This window comes from Eleutherodactylus coqui, chromosome 8 (assembly GCF_035609145.1).
Source record: "Eleutherodactylus coqui strain aEleCoq1 chromosome 8, aEleCoq1.hap1, whole genome shotgun sequence".
Lineage (NCBI taxonomy): Eukaryota > Metazoa > Chordata > Amphibia > Anura > Eleutherodactylidae > Eleutherodactylus > Eleutherodactylus coqui.
Window position 1 is genome coordinate 76,954,998 of NC_089844.1, and position 22,066 is coordinate 76,977,063.

At 43.0% G+C, this 22,066-nt stretch overlaps 1 protein-coding gene across 1 annotated transcript in view; it reads right to left on the bottom strand.

The window, feature by feature from the left end:
* The window catches only part of MYO3B (myosin IIIB), a 449,841-nt gene that overhangs the window by 93,065 nt on the left and 334,710 nt on the right, over window positions 1–22,066 (bottom strand). Inside the window, exon 28 of the mRNA XM_066575886.1 lies at window positions 11,006–11,120. Coding sequence (XP_066431983.1) covers window positions 11,006–11,120 — 115 coding nt within the window. The remainder of the gene's footprint in view (window positions 1–11,005; window positions 11,121–22,066) is intronic.

Genomic DNA, 22,066 nt, shown 5'->3' on the forward strand with positions numbered 1-22,066 from the left:
GGACAGGATTTTCGAAAATCTCGTCCACACGCTGCGACCAGTCCGCTGCGGCTAAGTTGCACTGAAATTGACATGCTGCGTGGATATCAAAGCCGCGGCATGTCAATAGTATTGCCGTTTCCGCAGCAGCCTCTCTCCTCTCTATGAGGAGTGATGGCCACAGCAGAATGCAGGCAGCGAAGCCGCTTCAAAACCCTACCGAACAGCGCAAGCTTTGAAGCTGCATTTCTACCGCAGAAATCTTGTGGCATTTCCGTGCCGTCATTCCGCGGGATTTCCGCGGGGTTTACACCCCATGTGAACCCAGCCTTAGTCAGGCTTCCACCTGCTACGGGAACCCATTGGTACCTTATGATTGCATTGCAAGGTACCGATGGGTGACAGAAAGAGCCCCCTACCCCTGTCATCTGCTTACATGCTGCAGTTACTATTGATTGTAGCATGTAAGGCATTGAAATGTCAGAATCTAAGGTTTCTTGATTCATAGCAGTTGTGCAGGTTTAAAGACCATTAGTGGTAAGTAAAAAGGCGTATTGGCCATCACTAAGGTGCTAAAATGGATACAAACCAGACTTTAATGCTTTACAATCAACTATTACCTTATTTTCTGATTCAAATGGGTTTATATGTAACATTGACTACACACAATTGACATTTCCTTTAGAAATATTTACTGCTGTCAAGTATTTCATATAGTAAAACCAACAGTGTAATGCTGGCCATACATATGATATAGCTGATAGCTGAGCGTGTCTTTATTTCTGAGCTGGCCATACATATGATATAGCTGATAGCTGAGCGTGTCTTTATTTCTGAGCTGGCCATACATATGATATAGCAGGTAGCTGAGCATGCCTTTATTTCTGAACTGGCCATACATATGATATAGCTGATAGCTGAGCGTGTCTTTATTTCTGAGCTGGCCATACATATGATATAGCTGATAGCTGAGCGTGTCTTTATTTCTGAGCTGGCCATACATATGATATAGCTGATAGCTGAGCGTGTCTTTATTTCTGAGCTGGCCATACATATGATATAGCAGGTAGCTGAGCATGCCTTTATTTCTGAGCTGGCCATACATATGATATAGCAGGTAGCTGAGCGTGTCTTTATTTCTGAGCTGGCCATATATATGATATAGCAGGTAGCTGAGCATGCCTTTATTTCTGAGCTGGCCATACATATGATATAGCTGATAGCTGAGCGTGTCTTTATTTCTGAGCTGGCCATACATATGATATAGCTGATAGCTGAGCGTGTCTTTATTTCTGAGCTGGCCATACATATGATATAGCTGATAGCTGAGCGTGTCTTTATTTCTGAGCTGGCCATACATATGATATAGCTGATAGCTGAGCGTGTCTTTATTTCTGAGCTGGCCATACATATGATATAGCTGATAGCTGAGCGTGTCTTTATTTCTGAGCTGGCCATACATATGATATAGCAGGTAGCTGAGCATGCCTTTATTTCTGAGCTGGCCATACATATGATATAGCAGGTAGCTGAGCGTGTCTTTATTTCTGAGCTGGCCATATATATGATATAGCAGGTAGCTGAGCATGCCTTTATTTCTGAGCTGGCCATACATATGATATAGCTGATAGCTGAGCGTGTCTTTATTTCTGAGCTGGCCATACATATGATATAGCTGATAGCTGAGCGTGTCTTTATTTCTGAGCTGGCCATACATATGATATAGCTGATAGCTGAGCGTGTCTTTATTTCTGAGCTGGCCATACATATGATATAGCTGATAGCTGAGCGTGTCTTTATTTCTGAGCTGGCCATACATATGATATAGCTGATAGCTGAGCGTGTCTTTATTTCTGAGCTGGCCATACATATGATATAGCAGGTAGCTGAGCATGCCTCTATTTCTGAGTTGGCCATACATATGATATAGCTGACGGCTGAGCATGTCTCTATTTCTGAGTTGGCCATACATATGATATAGCTGGTGGCTGAGCATGCTTCTATTTCTGAGCTGGCCATACATATAATATAGCAGGTAGCTGAGTGTGCCTTTATTTCTGAGCTGGCCATACATATGATATAGCTGATGGCTGAGCATGCCTCTATTTCTGAGCTGGCCATACATATGATATAGCTGGTAGATGAGTATGCCTTTATTTCTGAGCTGGCCATACATATGATATAGCTGGTGGCAGAGCATGCCTGTATGTCTCAGCCGGCCATACATATGATATAGCAGGTAGCTGAGTGTGCCTTTATTTCTGAGCTGGCAATACATATGATATAGCTGACGGCTGAGCATGTCTCTATTTCTGAGCTGGCCATGCATATGATATAGCTGGTGGCTGAGAATGCCTCTATTTCTGAGCTGGCCATACATATGATATAGCTGATAGCTGAGCGTGTCTTTATTTCTGAGCTGGCCATACATATGATATAGCAGGTAGCTGAGCAAGCCTTTATTTCTGAGCTGGCCATACATATGATAGAGCTGATAGCTGAGCGTGTCTTTATTTCTGAGCTGGCCATACATATGATATAGCTGGTAGATGAGCATGCCTCTATTTCTGAGTTGGCTATACATATGATATAGCTGGTGGCTGAGCATGCTTCTATTTCTCAGCTGGCCATACATATAATATAGCAGGTAGCTGAGTGTGCCTTTATTTCTGAGCTGGCCATACATATGATATAGCTGATGGCAGAGCATGCCTGTATTTCTCAGCTGGCCATACATATGATATAGCTGATGGCTGAGCATGCCTCTATTTCTGAGTTGGCCATACATATGATATAGCTGATGGCTGAGCATGTCTCTATTTCTGAGCTGGCCATGCATATGATATAGCTGGTGGCTGAGCATGCCTCTATTTCTGAGCTGGCCATACATATGATATAGCTGGTGGCAGAGCATGCCTGTATTTCTCAGCTGGCCATACATATGATATAGCAGGTAGCTGAGTGTGCCTTTATTTCTGAGCTGGCCATACATATGATATAGCTGGTAGCTGAGCATGCCTCTATTTCTGAGCTGGCCATGCATATGATATAGCTGGTGGCTGAGCATGCCTCTATTTCTGAGCTGGCCATACATATGATATAGCTGATAGCTGAGCGTGCCTTTATTTCTGAGCTGGCCATACATATGATATAGCTGAGAGCTGAGCGTGCCTTTATTTCTGAGTTGGTCATGCATATGATATAGCTGGTAGATGAGTATGCCTTTATTTCTGAGCTGGCCATGCATATGATATAGCTGGTGGCTGAGCATGTCTCTATTTCTGAGCTGGCCATACATATGATATAGCTGGTGGCAGAACATGCCTGTATTTCTCAGCTGGCCATACATATGATATAGCAGGTAGCTGAGTGTGCCTTTATTTCTGAGCTGGCCATACATATGATATAGCTGGTAGCTGAGCATGCCTCTATTTCTGAGCTGGCCATGCATATGATATAGCTGGTGGCTGAGCATGCCTCTATTTCTGAGCTGGCCATACATATGATATAGCTGATAGCTGAGCGTGCCTTTATTTCTGAGCTGGCCATACATATGATATAGCTGATAGCTGAGCGTGCCTTTATTTCTGAGTTGGTCATGCATATGATATAGCTGGTAGATGAGTATGCCTTTATTTCTGAGCTGGCCATGCATATGATATAGCTGGTGGCTGAGCATGTCTCTATTTCTGAGCTGGCCATACATATGATATAGCTGGTGGCAGAACATGCCTGTATTTCTCAGCTGGCCATACATATGATATAGCAGGTAGCTGAGTGTGCCTTTATTTCTCAGCTGGCCATACATATGATATAGCTGGTAGCTGAGCATGCCTCTATTTCTGAGTTGGCCATACATATGATATAGCTGACGGCTGAGCATGTCTCTATTTCTGAGCTGGCCATGCATATGATATAGCTGGTGGCTGAGCATGCCTCTATTTCTGAGCTGGCCATACATATGATATAGCTGATAGCTGAGCGTGCCTTTATTTCTGAGTTGGTCATGCGTATGATATAGCTGGTAGATGAGTAAGCCTTTATTTCTGAGCTGGCCATACATATGATATAGCTGGTAGCTGAGCATGCCTCTATTTCTCAGCTGGCCATACATATGATATAGCAAGTAGCTGAGTGTGCCTTTATTTCTCAGCTGGCCATACATATGATATAGCTGATGGCTGAGCATGCCTTATTTCTGAGCTAGCCATGCATATGATATAGCTGTGGGCTGAGCATGCCTTTATTTCTGAGCTGGCCATACATATGATATAGCTGTGGGCTATGCATGCCTTTATTTCTGAACTGGCCATGCATATGATATAGCTGGTAGCTGAGTGTGCCTTTATTTCCGAGCTGGCCATGCATATGATATAGCTGATAGCTGAGCGTGTCTTTATTTCTGAGCTGGCCATACATATGATATAGCAGGTAGCTGAGCATGCCTTTATTTCTGAGCTGGCCATACATATGATATAGCTGATAGCTGAGCGTGTCTTTATTTCTGAGCTGGCCATACATATGATATAGCTGATAGCTGAGCGTGTCTTTATTTCTGAGCTGGCCATACATATGATATAGCTGATAGCTGAGCGTGTCTTTATTTCTGAGCTGGCCATACATATGATATAGCTGATAGCTGAGCGTGTCTTTATTTCTGAGCTGGCCATACATATGATATAGCTGATAGCTGAGCGTGTCTTTATTTCTGAGCTGGCCATACATATGATATAGCTGATAGCTGAGCGTGTCTTTATTTCTGAGCTGGCCATACATATGATATAGCTGATAGCTGAGCGTGTCTTTATTTCTGAGCTGGCCATACATATGATATAGCTGATAGCTGAGCGTGTCTTTATTTCTGAGCTGGCCATACATATGATATAGCAGGTAGCTGAGCATGCCTTTATTTCTGAGCTGGCCATACATATGATATAGCAGGTAGCTGAGCGTGTCTTTATTTCTGAGCTGGCCATATATATGATATAGCAGGTAGCTGAGCATGCCTTTATTTCTGAGCTGGCCATACATATGATATAGCTGATAGCTGAGCGTGTCTTTATTTCTGAGCTGGCCATACATATGATATAGCTGATAGCTGAGCGTGTCTTTATTTCTGAGCTGGCCATACATATGATATAGCTGATAGCTGAGCGTGTCTTTATTTCTGAGCTGGCCATACATATGATATAGCTGATAGCTGAGCGTGTCTTTATTTCTGAGCTGGCCATACATATGATATAGCTGATAGCTGAGCGTGTCTTTATTTCTGAGCTGGCCATACATATGATATAGCAGGTAGCTGAGCATGCCTCTATTTCTGAGTTGGCCATACATATGATATAGCTGACGGCTGAGCATGTCTCTATTTCTGAGTTGGCCATACATATGATATAGCTGGTGGCTGAGCATGCTTCTATTTCTGAGCTGGCCATACATATAATATAGCAGGTAGCTGAGTGTGCCTTTATTTCTGAGCTGGCCATACATATGATATAGCTGATGGCTGAGCATGCCTCTATTTCTGAGCTGGCCATACATATGATATAGCTGGTAGATGAGTATGCCTTTATTTCTGAGCTGGCCATACATATGATATAGCTGGTGGCAGAGCATGCCTGTATGTCTCAGCCGGCCATACATATGATATAGCAGGTAGCTGAGTGTGCCTTTATTTCTGAGCTGGCAATACATATGATATAGCTGACGGCTGAGCATGTCTCTATTTCTGAGCTGGCCATGCATATGATATAGCTGGTGGCTGAGAATGCCTCTATTTCTGAGCTGGCCATACATATGATATAGCTGATAGCTGAGCGTGTCTTTATTTCTGAGCTGGCCATACATATGATATAGCAGGTAGCTGAGCAAGCCTTTATTTCTGAGCTGGCCATACATATGATAGAGCTGATAGCTGAGCGTGTCTTTATTTCTGAGCTGGCCATACATATGATATAGCTGGTAGATGAGCATGCCTCTATTTCTGAGTTGGCTATACATATGATATAGCTGGTGGCTGAGCATGCTTCTATTTCTCAGCTGGCCATACATATAATATAGCAGGTAGCTGAGTGTGCCTTTATTTCTGAGCTGGCCATACATATGATATAGCTGATGGCAGAGCATGCCTGTATTTCTCAGCTGGCCATACATATGATATAGCTGATGGCTGAGCATGCCTCTATTTCTGAGTTGGCCATACATATGATATAGCTGATGGCTGAGCATGTCTCTATTTCTGAGCTGGCCATGCATATGATATAGCTGGTGGCTGAGCATGCCTCTATTTCTGAGCTGGCCATACATATGATATAGCTGGTGGCAGAGCATGCCTGTATTTCTCAGCTGGCCATACATATGATATAGCAGGTAGCTGAGTGTGCCTTTATTTCTGAGCTGGCCATACATATGATATAGCTGGTAGCTGAGCATGCCTCTATTTCTGAGCTGGCCATGCATATGATATAGCTGGTGGCTGAGCATGCCTCTATTTCTGAGCTGGCCATACATATGATATAGCTGATAGCTGAGCGTGCCTTTATTTCTGAGCTGGCCATACATATGATATAGCTGAGAGCTGAGCGTGCCTTTATTTCTGAGTTGGTCATGCATATGATATAGCTGGTAGATGAGTATGCCTTTATTTCTGAGCTGGCCATGCATATGATATAGCTGGTGGCTGAGCATGTCTCTATTTCTGAGCTGGCCATACATATGATATAGCTGGTGGCAGAACATGCCTGTATTTCTCAGCTGGCCATACATATGATATAGCAGGTAGCTGAGTGTGCCTTTATTTCTGAGCTGGCCATACATATGATATAGCTGGTAGCTGAGCATGCCTCTATTTCTGAGCTGGCCATGCATATGATATAGCTGGTGGCTGAGCATGCCTCTATTTCTGAGCTGGCCATACATATGATATAGCTGATAGCTGAGCGTGCCTTTATTTCTGAGCTGGCCATACATATGATATAGCTGATAGCTGAGCGTGCCTTTATTTCTGAGTTGGTCATGCATATGATATAGCTGGTAGATGAGTATGCCTTTATTTCTGAGCTGGCCATGCATATGATATAGCTGGTGGCTGAGCATGTCTCTATTTCTGAGCTGGCCATACATATGATATAGCTGGTGGCAGAACATGCCTGTATTTCTCAGCTGGCCATACATATGATATAGCAGGTAGCTGAGTGTGCCTTTATTTCTCAGCTGGCCATACATATGATATAGCTGGTAGCTGAGCATGCCTCTATTTCTGAGTTGGCCATACATATGATATAGCTGACGGCTGAGCATGTCTCTATTTCTGAGCTGGCCATGCATATGATATAGCTGGTGGCTGAGCATGCCTCTATTTCTGAGCTGGCCATACATATGATATAGCTGATAGCTGAGCGTGCCTTTATTTCTGAGTTGGTCATGCGTATGATATAGCTGGTAGATGAGTAAGCCTTTATTTCTGAGCTGGCCATACATATGATATAGCTGGTAGCTGAGCATGCCTCTATTTCTCAGCTGGCCATACATATGATATAGCAAGTAGCTGAGTGTGCCTTTATTTCTCAGCTGGCCATACATATGATATAGCTGATGGCTGAGCATGCCTTATTTCTGAGCTAGCCATGCATATGATATAGCTGTGGGCTGAGCATGCCTTTATTTCTGAGCTGGCCATACATATGATATAGCTGTGGGCTATGCATGCCTTTATTTCTGAACTGGCCATGCATATGATATAGCTGGTAGCTGAGTGTGCCTTTATTTCCGAGCTGGCCATGCATATGATATAGCTGTGGGCTGAGCATGCCTTTATTTCTGAGCTGGCCATACATATGATATAGCTGGTAGCTGATTGTGCCTTTATTTCTGAGCTGGCCATACATATGATACAGCTGGTGGCTGAGCATGCGTTTATTTCTGAGCTGGCCATACATATGATATAACTGGTAGCTGAGCGTGTCTTTATCTCTGAGCTGGCCATACATATGATATAGCTGATAGCTGAGCGTGTCTTTATTTCTGAGCTGGCCATACATATGATATAGCAGGTAGCTGAGCATGCCTCTATTTCTGAGTTGGCCATACATATGATATAGCTGACGGCTGAGCATGTCTCTATTTCTGAGTTGGCCATACATATGATATAGCTGGTGGCTGAGCATGCTTCTATTTCTCAGCTGGCCATACATATAATATAGCAGGTAGCTGAGTGTGCCTTTATTTCTGAGCTGGCCATACATATGATATAGCTGATGGCTGAGCATGCCTCTATTTCTGAGCTGGCCATACATATGATATAGCTGGTAGATGAGTATGCCTTTATTTCTGAGCTGGCCATACATATGATATAGCTGGTGGCAGAGCATGCCTGTATGTCTCAGCTGGCCATACATATGATATAGCAGGTAGCTGAGTGTGCCTTTATTTCTGAGCTGGCCATACATATGATATAGCTGACGGCTGAGCATGTCTCTATTTCTGAGCTGGCCATGCATATGATATAGCTGGTGGCTGAGAATGCCTCTATTTCTGAGCTGGCCATACATATGATATAGCTGATAGCTGAGCGTGTCTTTATTTCTGAGCTGGCCATACATATGATATAGCAGGTAGCTGAGCAAGCCTTTATTTCTGAGCTGGCCATACATATGATAGAGCTGATAGCTGAGCGTGTCTTTATTTCTGAGCTGGCCATACATATGATATAGCAGGTAGCTGAGCATGCCTTTATTTCTGAGCTGGCCATACATATGATATAGCTGGTAGATGAGCATGCCTCTATTTCTGAGTTGGCTATACATATGATATAGCTGGTGGCTGAGCATGCTTCTATTTCTCAGCTGGCCATACATATAATATAGCAGGTAGCTGAGTGTGCCTTTATTTCTGAGCTGGCCATACATATGATATAGCTGATGGCAGAGCATGCCTGTATTTCTCAGCTGGCCATACATATGATATAGCTGATGGCTGAGCATGCCTCTATTTCTGAGTTGGCCATACATATGATATAGCTGATGGCTGAGCATGTCTCTATTTCTGAGCTGGCCATGCATATGATATAGCTGGTGGCTGAGCATGCCTCTATTTCTGAGCTGGCCATACATATGATATAGCTGGTGGCAGAGCATGCCTGTATTTCTCAGCTGGCCATACATATGATATAGCAGGTAGCTGAGTGTGCCTTTATTTCTGAGCTGGCCATACATATGATATAGCTGGTGGCTGAGCATGCTTCTATTTCTCAACTGGCCATACATATAATATAGCAGGTAGCTGAGTGTGCCTTTATTTCTGAGCTGGCCATACATATGATATAGCTGATGGCAGAGCATGCCTGTATTTCTCAGCTGGCCATACATATGATATAGCTGATGGCTGAGCATGCCTCTATTTCTGAGTTGGCCATACATATGATATAGCTGATGGCTGAGCATGTCTCTATTTCTGAGCTGGCCATGCATATGATATAGCTGGTGGCTGAGCATGCCTCTATTTCTGAGCTGGCCATACATATGATATAGCTGGTGGCAGAGCATGCCTGTATTTCTCAGCTGGCCATACATATGATATAGCAGGTAGCTGAGTGTGCCTTTATTTCTGAGCTGGCCATACATATGATATAGCTGGTAGCTGAGCATGCCTCTATTTCTGAGCTGGCCATGCATATGATATAGCTGGTGGCTGAGCATGCCTCTATTTCTGAGCTGGCCATACATATGATATAGCTGATAGCTGAGCGTGCCTTTATTTCTGAGCTGGCCATACATATGATATAGCTGATAGCTGAGCGTGCCTTTATTTCTGAGTTGGTCATGCATATGATATAGCTGGTAGATGAGTATGCCTTTATTTCTGAGCTGGCCATGCATATGATATAGCTGGTGGCAGAGCATGTCTCTATTTCTGAGCTGGCCATACATATGATATAGCTGGTGGCAGAACATGCCTGTATTTCTCAGCTGGCCATACATATGATATAGCAGGTAGCTGAGTGTGCCTTTATTTCTCAGCTGGCCATACATATGATATAGCTGGTAGCTGAGCATGCCTCTATTTCTGAGTTGGCCATACATATGATATAGCTGACGGCTGAGCATGTCTCTATTTCTGAGCTGGCCATGCATATGATATAGCTGGTGGCTGAGCATGCCTCTATTTCTGAGCTGGCCATACATATGATATAGCTGATAGCTGAGCGTGCCTTTATTTCTGAGTTGGTCATGCGTATGATATAGCTGGTAGATGAGTAAGCCTTTATTTCTGAGCTGGCCATACATATGATATAGCTGGTAGCTGAGCATGCCTCTATTTCTCAGCTGGCCATACATATGATATAGCAAGTAGCTGAGTGTGCCTTTATTTCTCAGCTGGCCATACATATGATATAGCTGATGGCTGAGCATGCCTTATTTCTGAGCTAGCCATGCATATGATATAGCTGTGGGCTGAGCATGCCTTTATTTCTGAGCTGGCCATACATATGATATAGCTGTGGGCTATGCATGCCTTTATTTCTGAACTGGCCATGCATATGATATAGCTGGTAGCTGAGTGTGCCTTTATTTCCGAGCTGGCCATGCATATGATATAGCTGTGGGCTGAGCATGCCTTTATTTCTGAGCTGGCCATACATATGATATAGCTGGTAGCTGATTGTGCCTTTATTTCTGAGCTGGCCATACATATGATATAGCTGGTGGCTGAGCATGCGTTTATTTCTGAGCTGGCCATACATATGATATAACTGGTAGCTGAGCATGCCTTATTTCTGAGCTGGCCATACATATGATATAACTGGTAGCTGAGCATGCCTTATTTCTGAGCTGGCCATACATATGTTATAGCTGTGGGCTGAGCATGCTTTTATTTATTGGCATACGAAGAAAGTTGATAATGAATGAGAATGGGACCAAATGAAGATAGAAACTGGCAGCTGAACTTCAAGGAGAATGTTGGTTATAAAATCTAGTAATCCGAATGTTCTATGTATAAACTGATGTTCTTTGAGGTCTTCACTTACAGTTTTCTATTGCTGTGAATGGAATGTGTCCTGCCGTGAGATCCATCTGTGAGCGGAACTGGTTTGCTCTTCTTCAGTAGAGTATAATTCTTTCTGGCTACAAACCCCTTAAAAGCTGGAAAGAGAGACAAAAATGTTTATAATGGCAAAAATCCTTGGTAGTTTAAAGGTTACAAACAAACAGGGATGTTAAGGAGGGACTTTGCCGATTGTCTTTATTTAGGACTGCTGAGAACAGCCCTTCACCTGTTAGCTAGAGGCGAGAGAAGCGTCACTTGCAGCTTTTGGCTGTGGATGATCTCTGGTGGTATCTGATATAGCGTTTATTTAAGGGTTTACAAACTGTACATTTTCACCACTATCATACCAAAAAATACATGAAAAAAATGCATCTGAGTCACTGTCAACTTTTCGTGGCTTTTCTCAGTGCGACTTTTTTTTATTGCTGCTTTGGCAAATGATTTTAAGGGCTTAAACAGATGAGCGTGGTATGCCGCAATTGTGAGAGCGGGACCTCCTGTGTGCAGAACTTGGAGAATAGAACCCACTGATTTTTAATGGGTTCATTCTCACTTTTTTTTTGTGCCCACGTGAGCGAGCGGTGTCTGCATAAATACGCTCTGTATTTGTACAGGCATGAGCACTCAATACACTTGTTCACTGCAAAAATAATTGCGCAGGAGCGAGTATATTACGTTACACAAAATGCCCTGAAAGCTTCGCTGTGTGAACAGGATTTTTACAGATCCCATTCAATATAATTTCTGACTGCTGCAATAATTAACGCGGAAGCCAGACAATGGCAAAAACTGCATCTGAATATATCCTTGGGCCCTTTTAACACAGGCGAATTTGCACGTGTATTTCCACATGTAATATTTGCGTGTGCAATATGCAGAGAATGGAATCGGTTGATTTCAATACGTTCATTTAGATGCGTGTATTTTTCCTGCACATTTTGGTTGCACAAAAACACTGCAGCATGCTCTATTTTCCTGCACATTTGCGCACTCAAAGTCCCCATAGAAGTCAATGGAGATGTGCAGATGCGCACAAAATACGAGATGTAGGAGATACATTAAACACTGTGTAATCGTGCAGGAAAAAGAACTGATTCGATTAATTAGCCATTTCAATCGGTGCATATTTTTTTGCTGCGCACAAACGCACATGCCTTGTATGCGCAAACAGTACTGTAAAATACAGTGCGCACAAAAGAGCATAGTTGCATTCCACAAATACGCAGCGATCAGGGGTGCACAGATATGCATACGCTTGTGTGAAGGGGGCCTTACTCACGTGGCAAAAAAATAGGCCCCGATTGAAATGGCAAATTATTGTAATGAGTTCCAGATGTCTTCTTTTTCCTGTACAATTCCGCAGTGTTTTCTCGCATCTCCTTGTGTATTTTCTGCACATTTGCTCATCCTCATTGACTTCTATGGGAAGTTTTGGTCCACAAGTGAACAGAAAAATACAGCATGAAATAGGTGCATGTGAACGAACTCATTGAAATCAAAGGGTTCTATTCTCTGCGTATTGTGTGCGCAAACGCGCCCGTGTGAGGTCGGCCCAAACTGAGTGAGGTGAAATCAGCAGTGAAAACCTGCAGAACAAATTACTTCTTCTTCCTCGCCAGCAGTTCCAACTCAGCGCCAGAGCACAGGAGTTTGAAAAAAGAGGCGGGAAGCTAACGGCTGCCCGATCTTCCTTGCATGATGTATTCTCTACGTAGGGGGAAATCCCCACAATGAAAACGACACCACTAAACTCCTACTGAAATCAGTGGTTTCGTTTTGTCCCGTTATACAGCCATGATTATCGCGGCTGTATAAGGGGAGTAAAGCGCGCTCATGTGTTTAAGCCCTCAAACACCCGAACGTATGCATCAGTATGCTCGCCGCAATGGAGCCTATTTGCACATGAACTAGGTTTGGAGATGACCCTCAACAGGCCGATACGCACGTGTCAGCGCACATTACTGTAATTTTTGCGCTTGAATTGCCAGTTCACATGCGCGTGTGTTACTCCCTCTGCGTAGAATAGAATGGCAATTTAACGCCACATTAGGGCCAGCTGTCTTTTCATGGCTGCGTTTCACCTAGTGTTACTCCCTGACCCTTAAGTTGCCATAAACTTCTATGTTGGTTTTCTGCGCAACACGGAGAAGGATAGGGCAAGAAAGATTTGCACGCGAGAAAGATGCTTGTGAGAACAAATCCATTGAAATCAATGGCTTCGCTTTGTCCCATTTTACTGGCGTGAATTTCACATGCGCTGCAGAAAATGGTCTGAACAGAAGATCTTCTGCAGAGCTCGTTGCGAGAGTCAAAACCATTCACACGGTCGGGACTGACTGAAAAGATGCGCTGCTGAAGAGAAAGAGACGGAGGGAGTCCTCGGGTGAACCCCCCTTTATCTCTTTCTCCAGTGAAGGGAAGCTCTGCCCCAGAGATGAAAGGGGTTACATACATAGTATGTTAGGCTGAGTGAAGACAATGTCCATCTAGTTCAGCCTGTTTGATAGTTCCTAGCTGACTGCAAGACTATAATCAATAACCCCGCTGGTCACCTAATGTCTATATCCTATAATATCATAGCATTCTAGAAAGACATCTAGGCCCCTCTTAAACTCCTCTATGGATTTTGCCATCACCACGTCCTCAGGCAGAGAGTTCCACAGTCTCACTGCTCTTACAGTAAAGAACCCCCTTCTGTGCTGGTGATGAAACCTGCTTTCTTCTAGACGTAGCGAATGCCCTCTTGTTACCGTCTTAGTTCTGGGTATAAACAGATCATGGGAGAGATCCTTGCATTGTCCCCTCATGTATTTATACATAGTTATTTGATTGCCCCTTAACCGTCTTTTTTCTAGAGTAAATAGTCCCAATTTGGATAGCCTCTCTGGGTATTCCAGTCCTCCCATTCCATTTATTAATTTAGTTACCCTTCTTTGAATCCCCTCAAGCACTGTGACATCTTTCCTGAGCACCGGTGACCAGAACTGTGCGCAGTATTCCATGTGAGGCCTGACAAGTGCCTTATATAGTGGGAGGATAATGTTCTTGTCCTTCGCCCCTAGACCTCTATTAATGCACCCCAAGACTTTATTAGCCTTTGCAGCAGCTGACTGGCATTGGTTACTCCAGTTTAGTCTACAATCCACTAGCACCCCCAGGTCCTTTTCCATATCACTTTTCCCTAGCAGTACCCCATTACGTGTATATTGGTGACATCCGTTTCTCCTGCCCATGTGCATAGTCTTACATTTATCCACATTGAACTTCATTTGCCATTTTTCTGCCCAAGCCCCCAGCTTATCTCGGTCCGTTTGTAGCCGCACATTGTCCTCCGCTGTATTAATTGTCTTGTATAATTTTGTGTCATCTGCAAATATTGATATTTTTTAATAAATATATTGAACAGAATGGGGCCTAATACTTAATCCTGTGGCCCCCCGCTAGTAACGGTGGCCCAATCAGAGTATGAACCATTTATTACCACCCTCTGCTTTCTGTCCCCCCTGGGCTTCCCTTCATAGCCAAGACTCCCTTCATTTCAGCGCAATGACAGGCTTTTCCTTCAGGGGAGAATAAAGAAATCCCCAGCAGCGTGATGCAGGGGTTCCCCTGAAGGAAAGAATAAGGAGGTCCCCAGCAGCGTCATGCTGGGGTTCCCCTGCAGGGGAGAATAAGGGATTCCCCTGCTGCTGGGGAATTCCTTATTCTCCCCTGCAGGGGAAACCGGCATCGCGCTGCTGGAGACTTAATCTCACTTTGCCAGCTGCCTTGCATAGTCTCCCGTAGGAGTCTATGGAAGCTTCTGCGATTTCCTGCCAAAAGATAGGTTAAGACCTATTTTTTCACGCAGCAGGGGATTTCAGTCGCTGAATTACGCCACTGATGTCCTATCTTTTTTGTTCCGATTATTTGATGCGGCTACAAACTGTTCATCTGAATGGTTTGAATAGGAAACTATTGGTTCTATTAGTTGCGATATTTTGAAGCACGTAAACTAACCGCAGAAGATCGTCCATGTAAAGGAGGCCTCACTCCCATAGATATCAGTGGACAAGAGCTTGCACATCAGCCTATCCTTTATGAGGGTCAGGCAAGATCCGGGTCCCAGAAATTAGATGTGGGCCTGTGCCAATTTTTTTTTTTTTTGCTCCAGGGACTCCATAAACCTCAATCTTAGTAGCAGTGCTTATCATAATTGTATCCTTTTTTAATTCATTTCAGCCCCATATGGCAGTGTATATTCACTTCCTATGCCAGATTTCAACAGCACTTTGTTTTAGGAGCTTGCCAAAAGTCATTACAACTGACAAATAAGTGTTTGCTTTCAGGTTTTTTACCTTCGCTTATTTCTAGGATAGTATCCCTTTAATTGATATAGTTATAGCTCGCATTACTGGCAGCAGGCTTAATGATGGAAGCTATAGATGGTATTTCAGATTAGAACAATCATTTCCACTCTTGTTATGTAGGACAAGCTGCTTTCGGCTGTATTACGCTGTATAAATTGCTACTTACTTCCAGCTTGGAACGTACACACTTAACTCACTCAGTGTGAAATTAACAGGTTACACTGACAGAGTCGCAGGAGCGATCCGTTAGATAGGAGAATTATTTATTGTAGACAGCAGTCATATGCAGAACTTAGTTAACATTAAATGAAGAAATCAGTCAAATCCCCATTATTGCCGCTTTCGGTAAATCATCTCGGCTGGGATTACTCTCTGACTTGCATACAGTACATGAAACACAATATTTTTGGCTATGATAAACCTAATCTCTGCAGTTTGAAATTAATTATAATGTAGCACTGAAGGGCATTAACTATTACAGCAATGAATGGGTCACATATATTGCTTAAGCGAACTGGTAGATGTTGGCGATTCTTATGCAATAAGAACGAGCGGTTTGGATATTATTGATGGTCTTAGTGAGAAATCAGAGGGTAAGTATTCTGTTATCTCTTCGCAGAATTCATATTGCTCAATGTGACCGGTGAGTGCATTTTTTTTTAAAGACTGGGAAGGTGACAACCTCAGTTCTAAACCGTGGTTGTCAAAAAGAATCGCCCCTTTTCACAACTACTGTACAATTTACATGAAAATATGAGCAACTGTATAAACACTGCTCTTTTCTCGCTTATAGGCTATGGACACTTTTGGGCGGCAATTTATTATTTATTTGCCTGAATACATGTATTTTGGGCTGACAATCATTTTTGCAATAGGGTTTAATTACAAAATTTGCACCACTTGTCTTCTGCAGCTTCTATATATCCCTGTATATAGACACTGCAGTCACGTAACGAGGCCGAATTCGCTGGAAAAAGAGATGTTACATGGAATGGTCAGTGGTAATAGGAAACAGGGAAGACAAAGTCAAGTTAGTTGGACACCATTATGAAGGAAACAGCAATGGACATCAGGAAATTGAAAGCAGCCGTAGAGAATAGAGAGGCATGAAGAAGACTGGCCTGCAGGGTATCCAAGAGTCGGACGCGACTGAACGGATAGAATTGGAATAGACACTGCAGTCTAAGGGACCTTTTACACAAAACAACTGTCATTCAAATAATCATTGAATCATGTGAAAATTAATCGTTCGGTATAAACACGGCCAATGACTGGATGACGAATAATAATTTGTTTGCTTATCGTCTGTTGTTCATTTTATGCAAGCATAAAAATCACTATTCCTCATTTGCCAGTCGTTGTGCGTAAAAAGAAAAGAGTAATTCAGAGACCATTTCCAGATTCCTATGACAGACCGACAATAAACTAAACGAGCTACGGCGAAAAATTAATGACAACATTTAAACAATTATCTGCACGTGTAAAGGGAAGCAAATTGTATTGTGTAAAAGTACCCCAGTCCAATAGGGGTTCTGTCAATGAGACCGGACTGCCAGCTTGGTTTCCCTCTGCTTTCTCCTCTCCTGCAGGTTCTTATTAGCTAATTCATGACTATAACAAAGTTAACCTTTGTTTGATCATGAAGTCGCTGATAAAAAGTGCAGGAGAGGAGAGATAAAGGCTGACAACTAATGCTACTTTTACACGTGATGATTCTCATTTGCACTGCATGAGCAAACCAGCTGGTAACATTCCATATAACATACATAGTGGTCCCATAGCAGTGATAGGTGGACACAGATTGTAAGCCCCAATGGGGGCAGAACCCAATATCAGGTAAAGTGCTGGGTAATACGAGGGGCTGCTGATAAGTCTTTGGCTTTACCCAGAAAGAAACGAGATAGGAAGATGAAACTTTACATTTATTCCACATACTCTCCACTGATACCAACACACTTCTTACATCGGTATTCCAAGTTTTGTAAGCCTTGCAAAAAGAAGGATTTCGGTTGTGCCTCAAACCAGAAATGGTGTGAAATTTGGTACCCTTGAGGTGTTTCTTCAGGTTGGGAAACAGATGATAGTTGGAGGAAGCTGGATCTGGTGAATAAGGTCGGTGGTCAAGCAGCTGAAGCCTAGCTCCACCAGTTTTGCCGTGGTCGCTTGTGCAGTGTGAGCGGAGGCGTTGTCTTGCAGGAACAAGATTCCTTTGGACAGTTCGCCGCACCTTTTGGCCTTCAGAGCTGCCTTCAATTGTCCAAAAGTTCAATGTAATACCTTACATTGATAGTGGAACCATTTTGAAGGTAGTCCACTAGCAGCACACCCTCCTTATCCCAGAATACAGACGCCATCACCTTAGTGGCTGATTATTGCACCCTGAACTTCTTCTTTGGGCGAGGAGAACCACTGTGCCTCCACACTTTTGACTGCTCCTTGGTTTCAGGGTCATACAAATAAATCCAGGTCTCATCCATAGTGAGTCGATCCAGGAAGTTCTTATTAATCCGGAAACGCTGACAAATGGACCGGGAGGTTTTCACTCGCATGCTTTTCTGATCTGTTGTCAAACATTTGGGGACGCACTTTGCAGATAACTTCTTCATGTTTAAATGTTCATGGATAATGACACAAACACGTTCATGAGAAATCCCCATGATGTCTGCTATTCCTTTAGCTGAAATTCGCCGATTCTCCAGTATGAGGTTGTGCACAGCACCGACGATCTCCGGAACAACAACCTCTCTCGGTCATCCAGGACGTTCCTCATCATTGGCGCTGAAGTGGCCCGTTTTAAATTTGGCATCCCAGTTCTTAACTGTAGAATATGAGGGGCATTGATCCCCCAATGTCTGCGACATATCACCATGAGTATCTTTCGCTGACTTTTCTTGCAGAAACAAGACTTTTATCACTCCTCTGCTCTCATTTGCGGTGAATATCACCTTAGACTCCACCATTTTGTTTTTCCGCGTGCCTAGATAACTGTTGCCATAAGCTACAAACACAATTTTGAAAACATATATTAGACACATAAGGCTTTCATGTGATGTAACATTCGTTACCATAGAAACAGAAAAAGAACATAAAGCCAAAGACTTATCAGCAGCCCCTTGTATGCATGCACTATGTAAACAACATCCTAAACAGTTGCCCTCTTCACCAACACAGGTCAATTGACCACATAAACATGTTGGCCAAGTGCCCAACAGAAAGTGCCCCAATGCACAGTGCCAGCTAGAGTGGTCCCTGATAAAAAAAAGTGCCTGCTAGAGAGGACCCTAATGCACAATACTAGCTAAAGAGTTCCCCCAAATGTAGTGTCAGCCAGAGATGACACTATGCTGAAAGGTACCCAAATACACAGTGCAAGTCACGGCATTCCTCAATACACAGTACCAGCCAAAGAATACTCTCATAAACACTCGCTTTGAGGTGAGTACCTTCACATAAAGCACCCCCAAGTGCCCCACACACAGTGGCTGCCAGAAATTGCTCGCATAAGCACTGCCTGCCAGATAATGCTTCCCAAAGGCAACTTCAGATATTGAGTGCCTATAGTGTTAGCCACAGTGCTCTTATACGTAGTACCAGCCAGAAAGTAACCAATACGTACTTTCAGTTGAATAATGCCCCCAAAATAGTGTCCTAATGCAAAAAAAAGTTTTCCTAACAATTCAGCTGGTTTAGTTGATTATTTCTGATTTGTACCATAGGCATAACAATACAATGTATTCAAACTAATGGAGCAAAAGGAAAACTGCTTTATGCTTTCCTGAGCAGAAACACATGCCTCAGCACTCATACCGCTCACATACATTAAGGTCTTATTCACATGGGCTACAAAATCACACAACTTTGTAGCACTACGCAACGCATGTATGTGAAGCCCATGTTTTCCAATGGGATCTCTCAGGCTACAAAACATCACCCATGTCAAGGAACCCATTGGAAACCATCAGATTCACATACATGCGTTTTTGTAGCGCTACAAAGTCGCGCAATTTTGTAGCCTATGTGAATAAGGCCTTAATATCAGAATAAACCGCACAACTGTTTATACTAATCACATAAAAATGCAAGGTTCTAAGTACATATTTTGATCAAAACATGTGGGCCCATCTGCCATGTCCGGCTGAACCTTATTGGATAGTTTACTAACTCTGAAAGACACCTCTCTTTGGGCAAAAGACCTGCAATGGACTCAAGCAAAGCTGGATACCTGGCTATATACTTTCATTAAGACACTGGGGACAAAAGTGCATGGCAGCCACTCCTCCACCAATGCAATGCATACAAAAAACAAAAAGCAGAATTTCCAAAAAAATAAATTAAATGTGATGGTGAACTAAAGTGCTGAGGCATGTGTTTGTGTTTCTGTAATTGTTGCAGCCATGAATTACGTGCACCTTCACATTTAATTTATTTGGCCCAAAGAGAAGTGTCTTTTAGAGTTAGGAACCTGTCCAATAAGGTTTACCTGGACGTGGTGGATGAGCTCACGTGTTTTGATGAAATTATGCGCTTAGAGCCTTTTTATGTTCGAATAAAGAACAGTTGTGCAGTTGTATTCAGATATTAAATGTGTATGAGTGCTGAGGCTTGTGTTCCTGTTACTGTATTTGTTCCAGCCATGGCGTACAAGCACCTTAACATTTAAATTTTTTTGTTGGAAGTGCTTTATTCCTACGGAAATTGACATACAACAGCCAGAAAAACATGCAAAGTTAGAAGAACTATATAAGGTTTTAATGCATCTTACAGATGTTTCATTTGGGCGCAATTGGTGACAGGGCAGATGTCAGGTCGGTAGTCCAGTTCTGCCCACACACATATTGGCATATCCTCTGTTATTGATTCCACTGCAGTGGAGATGTGTTGTTTTAGGTCGTTACTAGAGAAGAGCGAGCGTACTCGCTAAGGTAAACTACTTGAGCGAGTAGTGCCTTATGCGAGTACCTGCCCGCTCGTCTTTAAAGATTCGGGTGCCGGCGGGGGAGAGCGGTGAGTTACAGGAGTGAGCAGGGGGGAGCAAGGGGAGAGAGTAAGAGAGAGATCTCCCCCCGTTCCTCCCCGCTCTCCCCCGCCGCTCCCCGCCCCCCCGCTGGCACCCGAATCTTCAGAGACGAGCTGGCAGGTACTCGCATAAGGCACTACTTGCTCGAGTAGTTTGCCTTAGCGAGTACGCTCCCTCATCGCTAGTCGTTTCGTATCACCAGCGACGTCCACATAGAACATCAGTCAGCTGCATTAAAAACATGAAGAGTTCTTCTATGTATTCACGTTATTCTGGCTGTTGTAGGGCAACCCATGTATCAATAAATTAAATTTATTTTTTCACTATTTTTTAAAAATCACCCTGTAGTGTTCAAAAAGGTCAAAAAGTGGATGTGTTCTATAAAAATAGTTACACTTATGGCAAATAGAGTGAATAAAGGACAGTTACAACTTTCTCCATATTGCCTACACAATAAATAACTAAATCCCCCCCAAAAATATTTGACATGTGCATTGCCTTTGTCATTTCCTAAGTTGTCACCAAACTATTTCCCTACCACATGGTATTGCTTTAGGTGATGTTTCAGCAGGTGTGTAGGTGGGCTTTCGCTATGGAAATACTATTGCATCCGAGCAGCATCCGCTGTCAACGTCTATTCAGTGAAATTCCATCTGACAGCACAGCACATCAGATATCACTATTTGTATGTATATTTCCATACCCATAGGGAATGTAACTTCAACTAGATTATTTTTTCAAGCCTTTCTTGTCTCCTCCACTTGATCAATGGGCTGTGCAGTACATAAGCCCACTGAGATCTCTCGACCACCAGCTCATGTATTTGAAAGGCGTCTGTTTATTTTTAAAATGCAAATTCTCATACCCCCAAAGACTCCGCCGAAAAAAAAGAACAATCTCTTAAGTTAAGAGATTTCCATCAGGGGGCTGCTTTCCTGTTTTATACCAGACTAAGATCAATCGCTGTCAGAACCACTTAGATAATATTGTACAATGAGGCTGAGACTCTCTTAAATGAAATAAGATCTGGGCAGACATTTTTTTTTTCATCATACTTTGCTAAAATGATAAAATCACTGTAAAAAAATAAAAACGAGCTTTGAAATAATGACTGCTAGTTGGACCGCTGCTTGGAGAATTGCCACAGATAACAATTAAGAGTGCCCCCCAACACTAACCTCCCCGCCTCAGCAGCAGATTCCGGTGAAGAGGAGGCCCAATAAGGTTAATACCCCTACTTTGATCTCTGTCAAGGCGTACTAGCAAGAATTAATTTACATTTCAGATGAAAAAAGTTGACAGCATGAAAAGGCATCTTGTTCCCGGTATCTGAATGTGCTGCAATAGATTGGGAATTCTAAAAAGGAAGTTCTAAGGAAGCTAACAGGATAAGCCCCCACTGCTGATTTTACTGGGAAAGAGATGAAAGGGAAACAAATTTCAATATAAGCGGGGCTGCAGAAACATGTAAGCCAAATGTTTTCTGAATTCTCAGAATGGTCCTGGATGTGCATGGTGCTCGGTCTTGTCATCGTCATTTGCAATGAGAGCAAAAATGGAAATAATAAAAACGAAACTTTTAAGTTGTAAAATTCCAATTTTACGTCTGTTTTACACCCAGCACAATTCTTCCGGCGATGGGACATATTTAGATACTGCAGGGTAAGGTTTCTTA